This window comes from Vigna umbellata, chromosome 5, assembly GCF_029865625.1.
Source record: "Vigna umbellata cultivar VRB3 chromosome 5, Vumbellata_1.0, whole genome shotgun sequence".
NCBI classification, from domain to species: Eukaryota; Viridiplantae; Streptophyta; class Magnoliopsida; order Fabales; family Fabaceae; genus Vigna; species Vigna umbellata.
In genome coordinates this window covers 57362330-57378141 of record NC_142169.1, presented here as the reverse complement: position 1 = coordinate 57378141, position 15812 = coordinate 57362330, and the positions used below count along the sequence as shown (strand labels likewise).

At 30.1% G+C, this 15812-nt stretch overlaps 1 protein-coding gene across 1 annotated transcript; it reads right to left on the bottom strand.

Annotated features, from left to right (window-relative positions):
* Nucleotides 1-5234: 5234 nt before the first annotated feature.
* On the bottom strand, nucleotides 5235-6101 carry LOC124820205 (uncharacterized). Its single transcript, XM_047291856.2, has one exon. The coding sequence runs from the start codon at nucleotides 5877-5879 to the stop codon at nucleotides 5403-5405; it is 477 nt and encodes a 158-aa protein (XP_047147812.1). The 5' UTR covers nucleotides 5880-6101; the 3' UTR covers nucleotides 5235-5402.
* Between the last annotated feature and the right edge of the window lie 9711 nt (nucleotides 6102-15812).

Here is a 15812-nt window from a genome sequence, read left to right as displayed (position 1 = left end):
AGATGACTATGAAGAGATTTATGAGTGTAGATGACGATGATGTGTGAACATATTTATATAGAAAAATTGTGAGTAAGGAGATTTATCGTCTTTAAATTTAGATATTTGAATTAAAAGTCACACATATAATTTTTATCACCAGCGCAAAAACAGTTTATAACGTCACGTGTTTAACGTTCAACCACTCAATAGCCAACGTTAAAAATGACCGGTGACATTTTTGTAAATAAATGCAATTATTGAACGTTGTTTAAAATTGTAATTCAACGTAAAAGAATATAAAATATCGAATACTCTAGCATTACACCTCAAAAAGTTAGTGAATTCAATAAAAATTTGAGTGGGAGATTGAAAATTCGTTTACTTTATCTTAGCACGCGAGATTCTCTTTTCTGCTCAAACTTTTCTCAAACGAAGTTTGACGACCATCACATGTAATCTTTCTTTCATTTGATACAAATGCATGCTAATTTACTACTTTAATATGATTTTCGTTTGTTTTGACCGATTATTTTCGTGTTCTTGTCTTTCATAGGCGCATTTTGTTTTCTCTCTCATTTGTGACAACACTTTATTCTAATGAACCAATGTTAGTTTTCGTTTTCGTTTTCGTTTTGAAGAACTTATTTGTTGAACTTGTTTGTTGTTATTTTTTGTTGAACTTGTTTGTTGTTGTTGTTTGTCATTGTTGTTTGTTGTTGTTGTTTGTCATTGTTGTTTGTTGTTGATACTATATTACACGTTCATAGTTCATGCTTTACAAAATACCAAAAACTAAAATTTTTTTTTTATGCTTTTCAGGGTCTCGTAGAGTTGTAAAAAAGGATCACAATTAATTCGACGTTAAAGTCTCTCGATATGACCTCGTTCACACGAATTCGACGTGAAAGACCCAAAATATTCGACGTTATACGATGTTTTTGTACTAGTGTATTTATCATCACGAAAGTACAAAATATATTATATTCGTGTTGACATAATGAATTTTAACTAAAATAAATAATAAGATAAATAAAATTAGAATTTACTAAGTTAGTGGTAACTTAAATAAATATGAATACTAAAAATAAATAAGATTAACATCAACTAAACAAAATTAATATATATGATACTATCACATATATTTATTTATTAAAAAACTAAAATAGTTAGTTTCAATTTAAAGTTGGCTAAATCAGTCAACAATTAAATCATATAAAAAAAAGTATGCTTTTTAACTATAGTTTTAAAAGATTAACATTTATTTCAACACAACATAACACAGACTATAAAAGTATTTGCAAGTCAAGATTGAAAAATCATACCATGTTGAGTATGGATGTGTTTTCGATAGAAACCTTCTTCATGCACTGTAGTCATTCCTAAACCTTGAAAACCCTAAAAACAAAAATTTAAATCAGTTGCAACCAGCAAAACACACTAAAAACACGATTATGAAAAAACCAAAAGAGAATGAGCGAATTGGAAACCGAAAATTATTGGAGCTCACTAGAGGGGAGAAAAAAGGGTTAGATGAAACCCTAGATTATGGGTGGGGAGTGAGAGGAAAAATTTGCGCCTTGCGAAAGAAAACCCTAGATTAGAAAATTTTGGAAGATTTGATTTTGAGACATTGCTAGTTGAAACAGACAGGGAAGAAACGAGTTTGAGAATATCATGAGAGTTGTGAGCTCTTATTCTTCTTCTCAGAGACTCTTTCTTTACCTGACTGATTGTGTGGGAACGTGAAAAGTTTCAAGAGAGTGTAAGTGATAAACTTTAATTTTAATTTTTAATAATTAATTATTTTAAAATCTATATGTAAAATCGGTAGGTAAATTTACCTAAGGAATATCATTAGATATTGATAATATATTTCACAAAAGTCTCGCTTTAACACATCAAAATTACATACAGAAATTCGGTAGAAATTTTTTTGACATTACTTATGAAAAAATCCATATGAAATTCGATTTTTCTTATCCGTTGGTAAGATCCGTATGTAACAACTAATTTACCTATGAATTCAAATTTGTCTATAATTATTTGTATGTAAATCATATTTTTCTTATAATAAACTTGTACTTTGTAATGAGTCCCAATCATTGTGTAAAACTTTTTGAAAAGTTTTCCAACTTTACTTTTAGACTTTATTGAATATAACTAAGTTATTTGAGTACAATCATGAACAAATGTTACAAATCACATTGAATCACCCAACATTTGCTTTATATGGACCTCATACATCAAAGAAATAAAGGGAAACCAAAACTTTCTTTTGAAATTAAAGGAAAATTGGTTTTGTGACCCTTTGCAAGCTCACAAATATCACAATACAAATTTTAAGTAAATACATTTAGAAATTATTTCTTTATGTAACCAAAATATACATGTCTTAGATGCTTATGCCATAGTCAAATATTCTCGCCTTTTCTTGCTTCTTGAGGTCTTTCTATTACTAACACTTAACCAAGTTTTCTTGAATCTTTTTCTATCAAATCTAGCTATTAACCTTCCTCACGTAATACCACAACTAATTGTTTTCCTTGTTTGAATGTCCTTAAAAGTATAAGAGTCTGCCAAAAAAAGTTAACACGTAAGAGAGCTTTGGTTATTCGAGAGACAAACAATAGGTTATATTGTTTGTCAGTTGAAAAGTCTTTGTTTGTCAGTTACGCAAATCCTATGGCAACGGTTCGAAAGGGCCGAGGCCATATATACTTTATGGCTTCAGTTATTTCAAAACTGAGGCATATACCTTTGCAAAAATCTCAAAAATGCTAACACGTCATGTTATGTTGCAGTTTCATGTAAACTGAAGCATATAGGCGCGTTAGTATCTCCTTTTTTTACTAATGTGGGTTTTTCTTTTAATTTTTCCGATTTCGATTTTACCTTAATGAATAAATCTAAAGTTGTTGGTTTTGGTGAATTGTGTGATTCTCTTTATTCCATTATTTTGCAAAACAATATTGCTTACAATTCTATGCACATTACTTTCGAGTTAAAATGATGTGTTGTGAATAAGGAATCCTCTATATTATGGCATCAGAGATTAGGACATATCTCCATTGAGAGAATTAAATAATTAATCAATGAAGGAGTACTTAATACTTTGGATTTTACTGATTTCGAGACTTGTGTGGATTATTTAAAGGGTAAGCAAACTAACAAGTCTAAAACTGATGCCAAGAGGAGTTCAAACCTATTGGAAATTATTCATACAGATATCTGTTGTCTAGAGATAGACGCAAGTCCAAAATACTTCATCACCTTTATAGATGACTACTCACGCTATATGTATCTTTACTTACTTCGTTCTAAAAAGGATGAAGCTTTGGATGCCTTTAAAGTTTTTAAGGCTGAAGTAGAGCTAAAATGCAGAAAGCAAATGAAGATTGCAAGATCATATAGATGTGGAGAATATTATGGTAGATATACAAAGAATGGACAAGCACTTGGTCCATTTGCGAAGTTTCTTCTAAAACATGGAATTGTTGCGCAATGCACTATGTTTGGTTTTTTATATCAGAATGGTTTATTATGGTACATTGTTTATTCATATTCAATATTTTTTCAGAGAGGATATTTCTTATTCAAAAATTTCAATCAGTTACATACTTTATTCTTTAATGAAATGAGAAATTAAATTTGTTTTTTACCACAACTAATAGTCTCACATTGTTTATAAGTTAAGGCCTAAGAAAGTTTAAATATTTTTTTTCTCTTTTTACCTTTTAAGACATTTTCTATAGACAAAATCGTGGACAAATTTTCAAAGCAGACAATAACTTAAATGTACGATGATTGACCCTAACGATATCATTCGACGAATTTGGGATCAAAACAAAATTAAAACATTTGATTTGTAAAAAAGTAAACTAAGAAGAAAGAATGATATAATAATTTGGGTTAGAATTCACCATCTACCCATATGATATGATGGAGTGAAATCAAAGTAGGTGGATGGTCGAAATAAATGAGTATAATATAAATGCATGAGTTGGACCGACAAAGGGATGTGCAAAGAATTGTCTCTTTAGTATATAGTATTGTTAGCATGGGAGAGAAGAGAGGAGAATCCATGTGAAGAAGTGAGTAATATTAATAAGAAAAATATTAAGTTAAGGAAGATGTATATGCCAGCTTGTTAGCTTTTGTTTCTTTATCAAATGTAGCGTGAAGATGTCGCTATTTCAGAACTATATGTCTTGCATCACAACAAAATAAGCTACCCACGTTTACTTTAATTTTCAAACACCCACCATGCCCCACCTCATGCATAATGTTTCCTTCTTTTTCTTCTTTCTTTTTAATTTCATGCCAAATGTTATAATTTCCTTCTCATTTATACTTCAAAACCCTCGCACTCACAATTCAAGATTAACCCATAAATTGTTAAAAAAAATATCATCAACAACAACAATATTATATTCCATATTACAACGTAAAATGTTTTTTTAAGGAAGATTGGGGAGGAGGACTTCCAATCATTAACCTTAACACTGAAACATACTTTTGTTAAGAATTTAATAAGGTTGTTATCCGCAATTCCTTTCCCGTTGCCGGGAAAAATAGCTAATTTTTTTATGTTCATGTTTCACCTTGACTTCTATACAAGAGCCAAAAAAACTAAATACTTAGATTGTTCAAATAGTATAGTTACAGCTCATAGCCTTAATTAAGTTGGAATATTAATACGATCATTATAGACCAACAAACAATGTTGGTAATTAATATATAATTGAAATGACAATAATGTCAACTTAAGACCCTCTTCTTTAGTTTCTCTTCTACAATATGTGAATAGATTCCTTTAGTAGACATATATGTAGCTAACGTGCTTGCTCCTCTTAATTATCGAAAATTAGTCTTGGTTTTATCGTTGAAAAATGGGCAATTCAGATCATTAGTGTTAGATGCCACAATTATAGTTTGCTTAGAAAACGAAATCACTCTTGAATTATGAGTTTCATTTCGTCAAGCCATTTAAGACAATTAGATAAGCTTGGCCGGGCTTCCAATTGTGGGGTACAAATTTTAGTTAACACACATTTTCCTTTTATAAATAAATAAATTTATATATATAAACATAAATAAATAAATAAAGAACGATAATTGCATGAATTTGAGGTTGGAAATCGTTTGGTACAATCTTGAAATCTTCATTCTTGGTAACTTCTTTTTTTCTTCTTTTACCTTATTGTTGGAAAGCAAACAAATTAAAATATGATCAAACTCAACTCAGCAAACAATTTGAAAGCAAGGTAAATTTTTTATCCACAAGATCAAATTCCCACATACATTTATAAAACAAGGAGAAAAAGTTTCTGTTCCTATATATTTTAATAACTGAACATTTTTTTCTCTTTTTTTTTCCGGCGATGTTGGATTCCGGCCACCGGCGGATAACACAAAACGGACTAGTCTTCTGATATACTCTCCAAATGAGGTTTCCATATTCCAATGCGACCTTTTCGGCGATCACGGCATGCCGATTTTTTCTCTTTGTGAGAAGCTTTGCGTGATCGTGATGGAAAATCATCACCATCACCCTTGTTGTTCTTCATCGTCGATGCTTTCTTTTTCATACCACCGTCACCGCCAATGCTTCCTTTTCCGGCGTGTCGTTTATTCTCCGGCAGCGAAGATTCCGGGATCAAGAAGTAGATGCTGCCCCTTTTGAGCTCGGTCTCCGGCGAGAGGATCAAAATCCGGCGAACAACTCCTTGAGAGCTGGGTTTGCTAAGAACATGGTTAGGGTTTGCTTTGAGAACCTCTCCAGCCGTGATTGAACGTGTAATCTCTTCCACATAACCGTTCAAATGCACTATTCGAATCAAGTCTAGTGCCCCACATGGAAGAATACAAGCCAAACAGCACCTTAAGCTATTTCCCATTGTTGCTCTCTCTCTATATATATATATATATATATATGAATTAAAAGTAGGAAACTAAAACTGATCTAGGGTTTCAACTTTGAATCCTGATCAGAAAAAAAGGAAGGTATCTAAAATTATGTGTAGCTTTGAATGTTGGAGAATTGTTTGAAGAAGGGAAGGAGGTGGTGTATGAGTTGTGTATATATAGCAACAACCTACTTGTAATGCAAAAGGAGAATTTAATAATGATGGTGGGTGATGATGATGATGATGGTGGTCTTGTAGTTAATAATTATGGAACTTGGTGGATTCAAATTGACCAAGCTGCCCTTGGTTTGTGACTTAAAATTTTTTGGGATTTGAGTATATCTCACATGGTGGGGTTGGCTTTCTCGTATTTGTAATTAACTTGTGTGTGTTGTAGCTAGCCGCCATGTGTTGCTTTAAGAACTATATATAGTGACTGTGGTAGGAAACTTTGCCAAGTTTGGTTAAGGATCCTTATTAATGATTAAATTCTTATTTTCTTACTAGCTTTTACCTTCTATTTTATCTTGGTTTAAAAATTAAGCCCATATCATCAGTATTCATGCTGCTTTATTTTGACTAGGTTGGTATACATATATATGCAGTCAAAAATTTACATAGGAATTTTCACTAATTAAAATATTTCGGTTATGAGTTTAAAAATTAATTGTTTATTGTGTCACTTATATTATGAAAGTATGAATGTTTCTCCTAACTTCGTCGTTCATCTTAATTGTCTGTAGGGTCAAATTATCTAAGAATTTGTTCATATTAAAATCAATAAAAATTCGATAATTTTAATAATAAATTTATATTAAATGTTATTGTTTATTTTTTTATTTCAAATTTGTATTTATAAATTATGAAATATGTTATAGAATAACCACAACTTAATTATAATCAACTTAATTATAACCAACTTAATTATAATTGTACTATATATGGGTAGCCGACGGTTTTAAGAGAGGACCATCTACATTGACCGGTAATTCGATGATTGTAAGGCAGGTAAGATAAATGTCGTTAATGACCAATTAGTACACTTGCTGACCATATCAGTGAGAAATATACGGTATTTATTGACAGTTAGCAAGTATGTTATTTAATATTAATTGTTTGATTGTCGTATCAAATATGAATATACGACATTATTGTCATATCCAATATGAATTAATGAGCTTGATTGCCGTAAGCCCTATAAATATAGGGTTAATGTCCAGGTAAGGAAATCTTAATCTATTATAATAAAATATAAACCTCTTTATGAAACATATCTAACTTGAGCGTTGGAGTGTCTTCTGCATGTCAACAACTCATCAAAGTGGATTGCATTCTCGGAGAGGATTGAAGATAAAAAATAGCAGAGTAAGGAAGGACGACCGACCCTCAAACCAATTTAATCGAAACAATTGGCGTCCACCGTGGGGCTGAGCGACATCCCCATGAAGCCACGAAGAACCAGACGGGCGCTCGGTCTCGACATTGCTACTTCGGATCAACACCAGGTTTTGCAACAAGAGTAAAAAATTCTGTAATAATTCCTAAAGGCATGTCTTTTGTTTTGAGAACTTTTAGGAAAGTTCGGTCCTGCGTTCAACCTTGTCAGGTTCTACCGACTCTTCGTTTTAAAATTATAAATTATAAAATATTATGTGTAGGAAGGTTAAGACCTCAACTTGGTCAGGTTCTACCAACTCTTAATTTTAAATTATAAAATATTATGCACAGAATGGTTCTGAGTTGCATTCAACCTTGTCAGGTTCTACCGACTCTTAATTTTAAATTATAAATTATAAAATATTATGCACCTTGTTAGGTTCTAGCGACTCTTAATTTTAAATTATAAATTATAAAATATTATGCGCAGGATGGTTCAGAAATACGTTCAACCTTGTCAGGTTCTACCGACTCTTAATTTTAAATTATAAAATATTATGCACAGGAAGATTCAGTCCTACGTTCAACCTTATCAGGTTCTAGTGACTTTGTATTATAATTTATAAATTATAATATATTGAAGTGTTTACTTAACACATATTTTTGTGAGTAAAAATATCCTGCACAGGAAGATTCAGTCCTACGTTCAACCATATCAGGTTCTAGTGACTTTGTATTATAATTTATAAATTATAATATATTGAAGTGTTTACTTAACACATATTTTTGTGACTAAAAATATCATGTGTAGGAAGGTCCAGACTTAAGTTGAACCTTATCAGGTTCCAATGACTTCTGATTATAATTTATAAATTTGATATATTGAAGCATTTACTTTATTTTGTTTAACTCATATTTTTGTGAGTAAAAATATCTTGCACAGGAAGATTCAGTCCTACGTTCAACCTTCTCAGGTTCTAGTGACTTTTTATTATAATTTATAAATTATAATATAGAAGTGTTTACTTAAACACATATTTTTGTGAGTAAAAATATCATGTGCAGGAAGGTCCCAACTTACGTTCAACCATGGTCTTCTAGTGATCAGCTCACTTGTGTCTTCTAGTGATCTACTCACTAGTAATCCCAGGCGGCCATACGAAGACATTCAACTATGGTCTTCTAGTGACCAGCTCACTAGCAATCTTGGGCGGCCAAGTGATCAGCTCACTTGTGTCTTTTAGTGATCTACTCACTAGCAATCCCAGACAGCCATACGAAGACATTCAACTATGGTTTTCTAGTGACCAACTCACTTGCAATCTTGAGCGGCCAAGTGATCAGCTCACTTGTGTCTCATAGTGATCCACTCACTAGCAATCCCGGGCGGCCATACGAAGACATTCAACTATGGTCTTCTAGTGACCAGCTCAAACCGCTCCTACCACGACTCAACTACAAAAAGTTAAACCCCTTCGCACCTACAAACAACTGCTCGGGGCTTGGGGGGCTTAATGTACTATACATGGGTAGCCGACGGTCCTAGGAGAGGACCATCTACACCGACTGGTAATTCAATAATTGTGAGTCAGGTAAGATGGATGTCGTTAATGACCAATTAATACACTTGTTGACCATATCAGTGGGAAATATACAGTATTTATGGGCAGTTAGCAAGTATATTATTAAATAGTAATGGTTTGATTGTCGTATCAAATATGAATATATGACATTATTATCATATCCAATATGAATTAATGAGCTAGATTGTCATAAGCCCTATAAATATAGGGTTAATGTCCAGGTAAAGACATCTTAATCTATTATAATAAAATAAATACCTCTTTATGAAACATATCTGACTTGAGTGTCAGAGTGTCTTGTGCAGGTCAACAACTCATCAAAGCGAATTGCATTATCGAAAAGGATTGAAGATAAAAAAGAGCAGAGTAAGAAAGGATGACCACCCTCCCTCGTACCAATTTAATCGAAACGATAATAATACACTTTATTATAAGTTAATTAGTGATATATCTTATATGTTATTATTTATTGTTGTGATATGATTGACAGTAAAGTACATAAATTATTTTATAAAAAAAGATAACGTGAATTGTTTTGTTCTGTTTAAAAAAGTGTTCATTTTGTTTACTACGTTAACTAATTTAGATTCTTTTGGAATTTACACTAAAACAATAAGTTGAAAAGAATTCAAAGTATCTATGAGCTGTATATACTAAAATTAGACGATAGATGCTTCAAATTGCCTTTAAATTAATTCACCCGTATACTACTAGTCTTGTACGGAACACGGATAGTACATTTTTTTTATATTTTGTTTCCTTTTTTCTTCCTATCAATGTTGAATGAGGAAAATGAAATAATAATTTAGAATAATAAGTAGGTAAGCCATTAAATGTGTGCATGCAAAAGGGGATTTAATTAGTAATGGTAAAAAGTTTGAAGATAATCAAAAGTTTACTTCTATTCGTACTAAAGTATTATTATTTCTCTGTTGTAACAACGTATATACAGAGCTATTAAATAAACAGAAGAAACAAAATATCATTTCCCATAAACTGAGACCTTGGTTGATCAAACAATATTATTAATTTAGATGAGAAGGTGCCATTGGAAGTAGTGTGATCAACTGTACAAAAGGTTACGAAGAAATAGATAAATATTAGCATCTGACAAGAAACTGGTTCACCAATAAGAGACAAAAAATAAAGTATATGGAAACATTTTAAACCAAAATTAAAGGGCTAATTAAGGATCTTAATCCTTTCCTATTTAATCTATGAAATCCGCGTTCAAGGGTAACCATGTTTACCAACAGAATCTCAGAGTCATAATGTTCACATTTCAAAGTATTCTTTAAAAAAAAAAAAAACACTTATCGTTGTTACGTATTGCATTGGAAAAGTACGTATATACGTACGGCGGTGTGTCTTCTTAAAAACTAAAAGGCTACATAAATTATCTAGATTTTGCATTTCTAAACCAATGTTCTTTTCTCAACTAAATTTGTGAGTAAGATAAGATTGTTTTACACTAAATATTATATATAAAGAATATATTATTATAACTTCAAATCCGTATTCCATTTACAGCATTATCTTTTATCATAGAAAAGGTGTTTTAAACAAATAGAACAAAAAGAATATATTAACTCAGACAGTCTTCAAACTCTAAACATAGGTCGCCATTCTTCCTCTAATTTACACTCGTTGCATTCAATTGAACTTAGAAATTACTTACAATAGCTAAAATCAGTAAATATTTAATAGTATAAAAAATAAATATACAATTAATATAATCAACCAATCACAATACTACAAACTTATATGTGTAGATTTTGACATATGTTTCTGATTAGCATTAACGATCAAATTAGTAATGATATAGCTTAGATTTAATATAACTATCCATAATGTTAATTTTAGTTTTAATTTGATCACTCAATTTTTTAACTAAATTCTATAAAACGGTAAACTACCGTCCAGTTCTTAAGGTCATATTATACATAACCTCAATACAAAAGTGTAATATACATAAAAATAAGGATTAATACTCTAATAAAAAATTAAACTCTTATTATTTTATCCGTAAATCATAGTCAAGTGATAATCTTTAATGTATTTGTATACACTTACATTCACATAACTTCGAAAAGGAATTAATGTTAATCTGATATTTATATCCATACATTATTAATATTGTTATTTTTAGTTAAAATGTGGACCAAGGTACCATTTATTAGGTCATCCTACGTAGCATGGTAGCTACGTTTCCTGTTTGATATATATAATTGAAGGGCATGGGGGCAACCTTGATGTGATATTTGTGTCAGTTCAAACAATTTCCTTTCATGACAGATATTTGAATGTCCTTTTTTCATGAAAGAAAATAGGTAATGATGGGTACAACTCATCATTGATCAAACTATTGAGCTCCATCCATATATGCTTCAATGGTCTTTGTCTATAACGAGAAATAAAAAATCAAACAATTAATAGATCAGAAAATTTTGGTGAAAGCGTGTCAAAATTAGACCACCCGTCAAGTCTCCATACATGTTTCGGTGATCAGATCTCACCCCCCGATCGCCCCCTGTTTTCATTATAATACGTGTTTTTTCTTGTCATCATTTTACTTTGTAATTCTCGATTTATTCAAACCATTTCTATTGCTTCCTGATAAGTATTTAAGTGCAAAACTCGTCCAAAAGTAATTATATGAAATTATATGAACATGTGTTGGCTGGCTTCGTAATTACTATTTTCTCGTGATTAATTTCCATAAAAATCGAAATTTAAAAAAAGGGACAAAAGGAAAATTTTATTTGGATTTGGACAAACATTATTTGGATCTACACATACAAAAAAAAGAAAAGTAAAAGCTACGATATAGCTTAATGCATGGACGTCACCTTGAACTTACACTCTAACCAATACATTTTCCTTTTGTTGTGTGTTTTTTCCTTAATCTTTATGGTGTGATGGTAAGTGTAACTGGAAATTTTGGAAGGTAGTGGTGTTGGTGTGCTGGCTATAAATGGATGCACGAGAGTGTGTGTAAAGAGGATGAAGCTTCGTGGAACTGAGGTTTCAGGCACCGACCACAACAGTAGCAGAAACCTCAATCAAAGGTTTCTTGTCATAAACTATTGTGGTGGTTAAGGGAATGCACGAGGAATGCCATTTACAAGATTCCTAGAGCACTGCTATTAAATCTAACAGAAACAGAGAAGCTTAATTAATTAATTTGGTTTAGGTTGTGCTAATTATAATCCATTATTGAACAACGTGAACTTAGTCTGTCTCTACACTAAAGCCAATGTAGAAACCCTATTAATTAATCACCTACACCTACTATTTTTATCTCTCTCGCATATTCTAAAAAAGTGTGATGTAAGTAACTAGCATTGATGTCTTAATGATGAGTGATAATCACTTATTTGTTATTGTAATAATAACATCCTCCTTACCGGGATATGGTCCCTACTATAAGAAAAAAAAAATATTTAGTGGATTGAAATAAAACTAATTTTAATTCTTTAAATTTTATTTAATGTTATTTTTTAAATAAAAAATATCATGCATTACTACTTTTAAACATTAATTTTAATAAATACAATTTGAGGGTAATTGTTTTTTGAATATCTCTTTATTCTATTTTTTTTATCACCAAATGATTGTCCTACCTCATTCACAAAGTAATATATGTATAAAAAGAAAAATAATATATATAATTAATATCTTGTAACTATGCCAAAAGTTATTAAGGAATGTTTAAAAATATTCTAGCTTGTGTTTGTATTCCAATAAGCGCTATTTATGCAAATAATGACTTGTTTGTTTTTGTGTATTTACAAATGGAGAAATAATATTTTAATGTACACAAATTTTTTATATTATTTAACACTACTTTTTCTTATTTTTTTTAAAAAATATATAAAAGTTCATTCTTTTATAATCATTTTATCTTATAATGTGTAAAAGTAATGAAAACGTATGTCATCTTACGTTCGAAAGCGAAGTTTTACAAGGAATGCAACCTCAACCCTTTCTAATAACAAAATAACCTTACTCTTTCATAACCTTACTCTTTCATAACCTTACTCTTTCATGTGTTATTGGTTCGGTTATTTCATGGCATACATAGGTTTAGGGAGAAATTAAAACGAAAAAATAAATCTAAATATAAAATTTAAAATATAACAATAATAATAATAATTTATGGTTAAAAGTAAAATAACAAATTTTCATTTTTATCAATTAAATTACTTTTTAATCTATGAACCTATCACGTTACTTATTAACTTTCATAATTTTTTATTTCAAATCATTTCATTTCTTGTTATATTTTTCTTAACCCAAATAAACTCACTTTCTTCTCAAATCCATTTTAAAAAACAAATGCACTTGTCAAAATTTTATTTATAAATCATACAAATTTAAGGAGATTAATATTAAATGAACTTAACCGTTCTTCTTAATTAGTATGAAAATGGTTATTTTTGCTTATAATTAAATTCGAAGATAGAATATATTATTACATCATAAAAAGATATAAATAAAATAAAACAACGGTTTTTCATTCAAGAAAAATAAAATTAAAACTTACAACAAGACAATAAAAGAACATAATCAATTAAAAAATAAGCATAAAAAGGTATATTTTTAAAATGATCACTAAATAAAAAAACTGTTGCAAATTTTCTAACAAAAAGGAACTAACACAAATCAAACAAGCTCTTAAGCATGTGATTAGATGTTTAAATTTTAACTCTGTCGTATGAAAATGATTTAAAACAGAAAATCTGAATGGAGAATGAAAAATGTGAGAAGTGTTAAAAATATGATAATTAGCTTAATTTGGTGTATAAAGTATAAATGCAGCAGCATGCATAACCTCGAGGCTGGTTCTGGTACGAGTCAACTGAGTCAAGTGCATGTTGTTTTGGTTTTGTAGTTAACATCCCAAGAAGCTTTGATCTCTAGGCACGGGATTCAGATTCAGATTATGGTCTTCATCTTCCGCCATTTTTAACTATTGTCACTGTTTCAAACAAAACAACCAAAAAAGGAATAAAATATAATTAAACATCTAATTAACAAAATAAAACAAAAACAGTTGGTAGTGAATGATGAACGTGGTAACCAGATTTTTATTTATTTTTTATTTGATGCATACGACAAAATTGACATAACAAGTGAGTTTGAGTAGACGACAAATTTAGGATTTGTACCTTAGTACCATTTCCCGTAATTCTGATACGTCTTGGACTTCGGATTACATTATTATTCATATTAATTATTTTTTCAAGATCTCCCATATCCTCATCACCCACCCCAATTTTTTCTTTTTCCTTTTTTTCCCACTTCCTATAATAACTAATACACATTTCTCCTTTCTTATATATATGTATGGAGAATTCAACCTTAACTTTTATTAGGGTTAAATGAATCGTGTCAATTTTGTTCATTTCGTTAACCCAATACCATGATTTCAATTTTAATTTCCAGATTAAATATTTTTTAAAAATATTTGAGAGGTGAAACTCCTTATGATAGCGTTGAATATAAGAAAGAAGTAAGACAAACAATGGTAAACTTGAGAACATTAAGTATAAACCCCAAAGTTAAATGAAACATGAAGAAGAAGATACATAAATTTAGTATATTAAGATTTTGAATTAAAAATAATGTTATAATCTATTCTGTGTGTGTGTGTGTATATATATATATATATATATATATATATATATTAGTAAACCAGAGTCAAATTCATCTTAATAACGGTTGAAATGGATATGATATAGAGTAGTATCACATATCCAAGTAGTATCACATGATATGGTTTATTTTGAGTGAAAAATATGAGTAGTAGGTGAGATTAGATGTTTGATGATTATCTTCTTTCCCATATATATGGTTTTGCATGTTAAGTAAAGCTTAACCTCAAGTTCCTCGGGATGTTCTTGCAACTACCAAATCTAAATATAATTTTGTAAGCATTGCTTCATGTTTCGAAACATTGAATGGGATCTTGGAGAACGAAGATCGAGATCGAGATCAGTTTTAAGCATTGATGTTAACTGGCAAAAGCTATATAAATTGTAGTATATGATTTGTATCCACGAGTGGGTTAGTATCCAATCAAATCTAATATTAAAACAAGCTCTTGGTCCTAGATAAATTAGGTTATGTAACAATCCATGCATATTTTAGATGGTGCATGCATCGCTTTAATTGCCATCAATCACATAAAATGGAGATATCAATTTCTTACTAATTATTATATAAATATACTTAGTTCTTCCTTAGATGTCATACTTACACGATGTAATAAGAATCATTTATGTAAAAAAACTAGTGCCAATTAATTACGTTTTTTATCAAAAAAAATATTATATTATAAATGAAACACTTGGGTGATTCAATGTACTTAATTAGATACCTAAACGATTATGCATGTGTTGAATTATCTTGTATTGTGATTGTTATCGTGTATAGATATGATTGTGTGGTGGCAGAACTCATGGGGTATAAAATATTGGTCAAAGTAAAGGTAGAGCTATGCTTACTTTAAAGTGTTGATTTTATTTGGTTGTAAAAATAGATAAAATCTCGAATTTTTTTTGAGATGTTTAGATTTATTACCTTTAAAAAATTATTTATAATGTGTTGTACAAGTTTTTTAAGATACAACAAGAATTTTTAAAACTTTTTGATGATATCAAAATTATCAAGAAACTCTAAAAAGAATAAATATATCCGGAATAATAGAAGAATAACAAAAGAAAAGAGAGAACTAAATATATTTGAGAGGGAGATAAAAGAAAATGTGTTCTATGATTTTGGAAAAACACTAAATACATTTTATAGATAGAGGAATGATTCCAAGATGGACTAAAACCCATAACAATCCAAAAACACATTGCACCTTGTGATGGAAAGCAACTATCTTCACAATATTTGTGGCTATCAAGTCTTGCATAAGAGATCGTCCAACAACAACAAATTTGTTGCAACAATCTCG

Coding starts and splice junctions, on each gene's coding strand:
- LOC124820205 (XM_047291856.2), bottom strand. CDS start 5,879: ATGGGAAATAGCTTAAGGTGCTGTTTGGCTTGTATTCTTCCATGTGGG.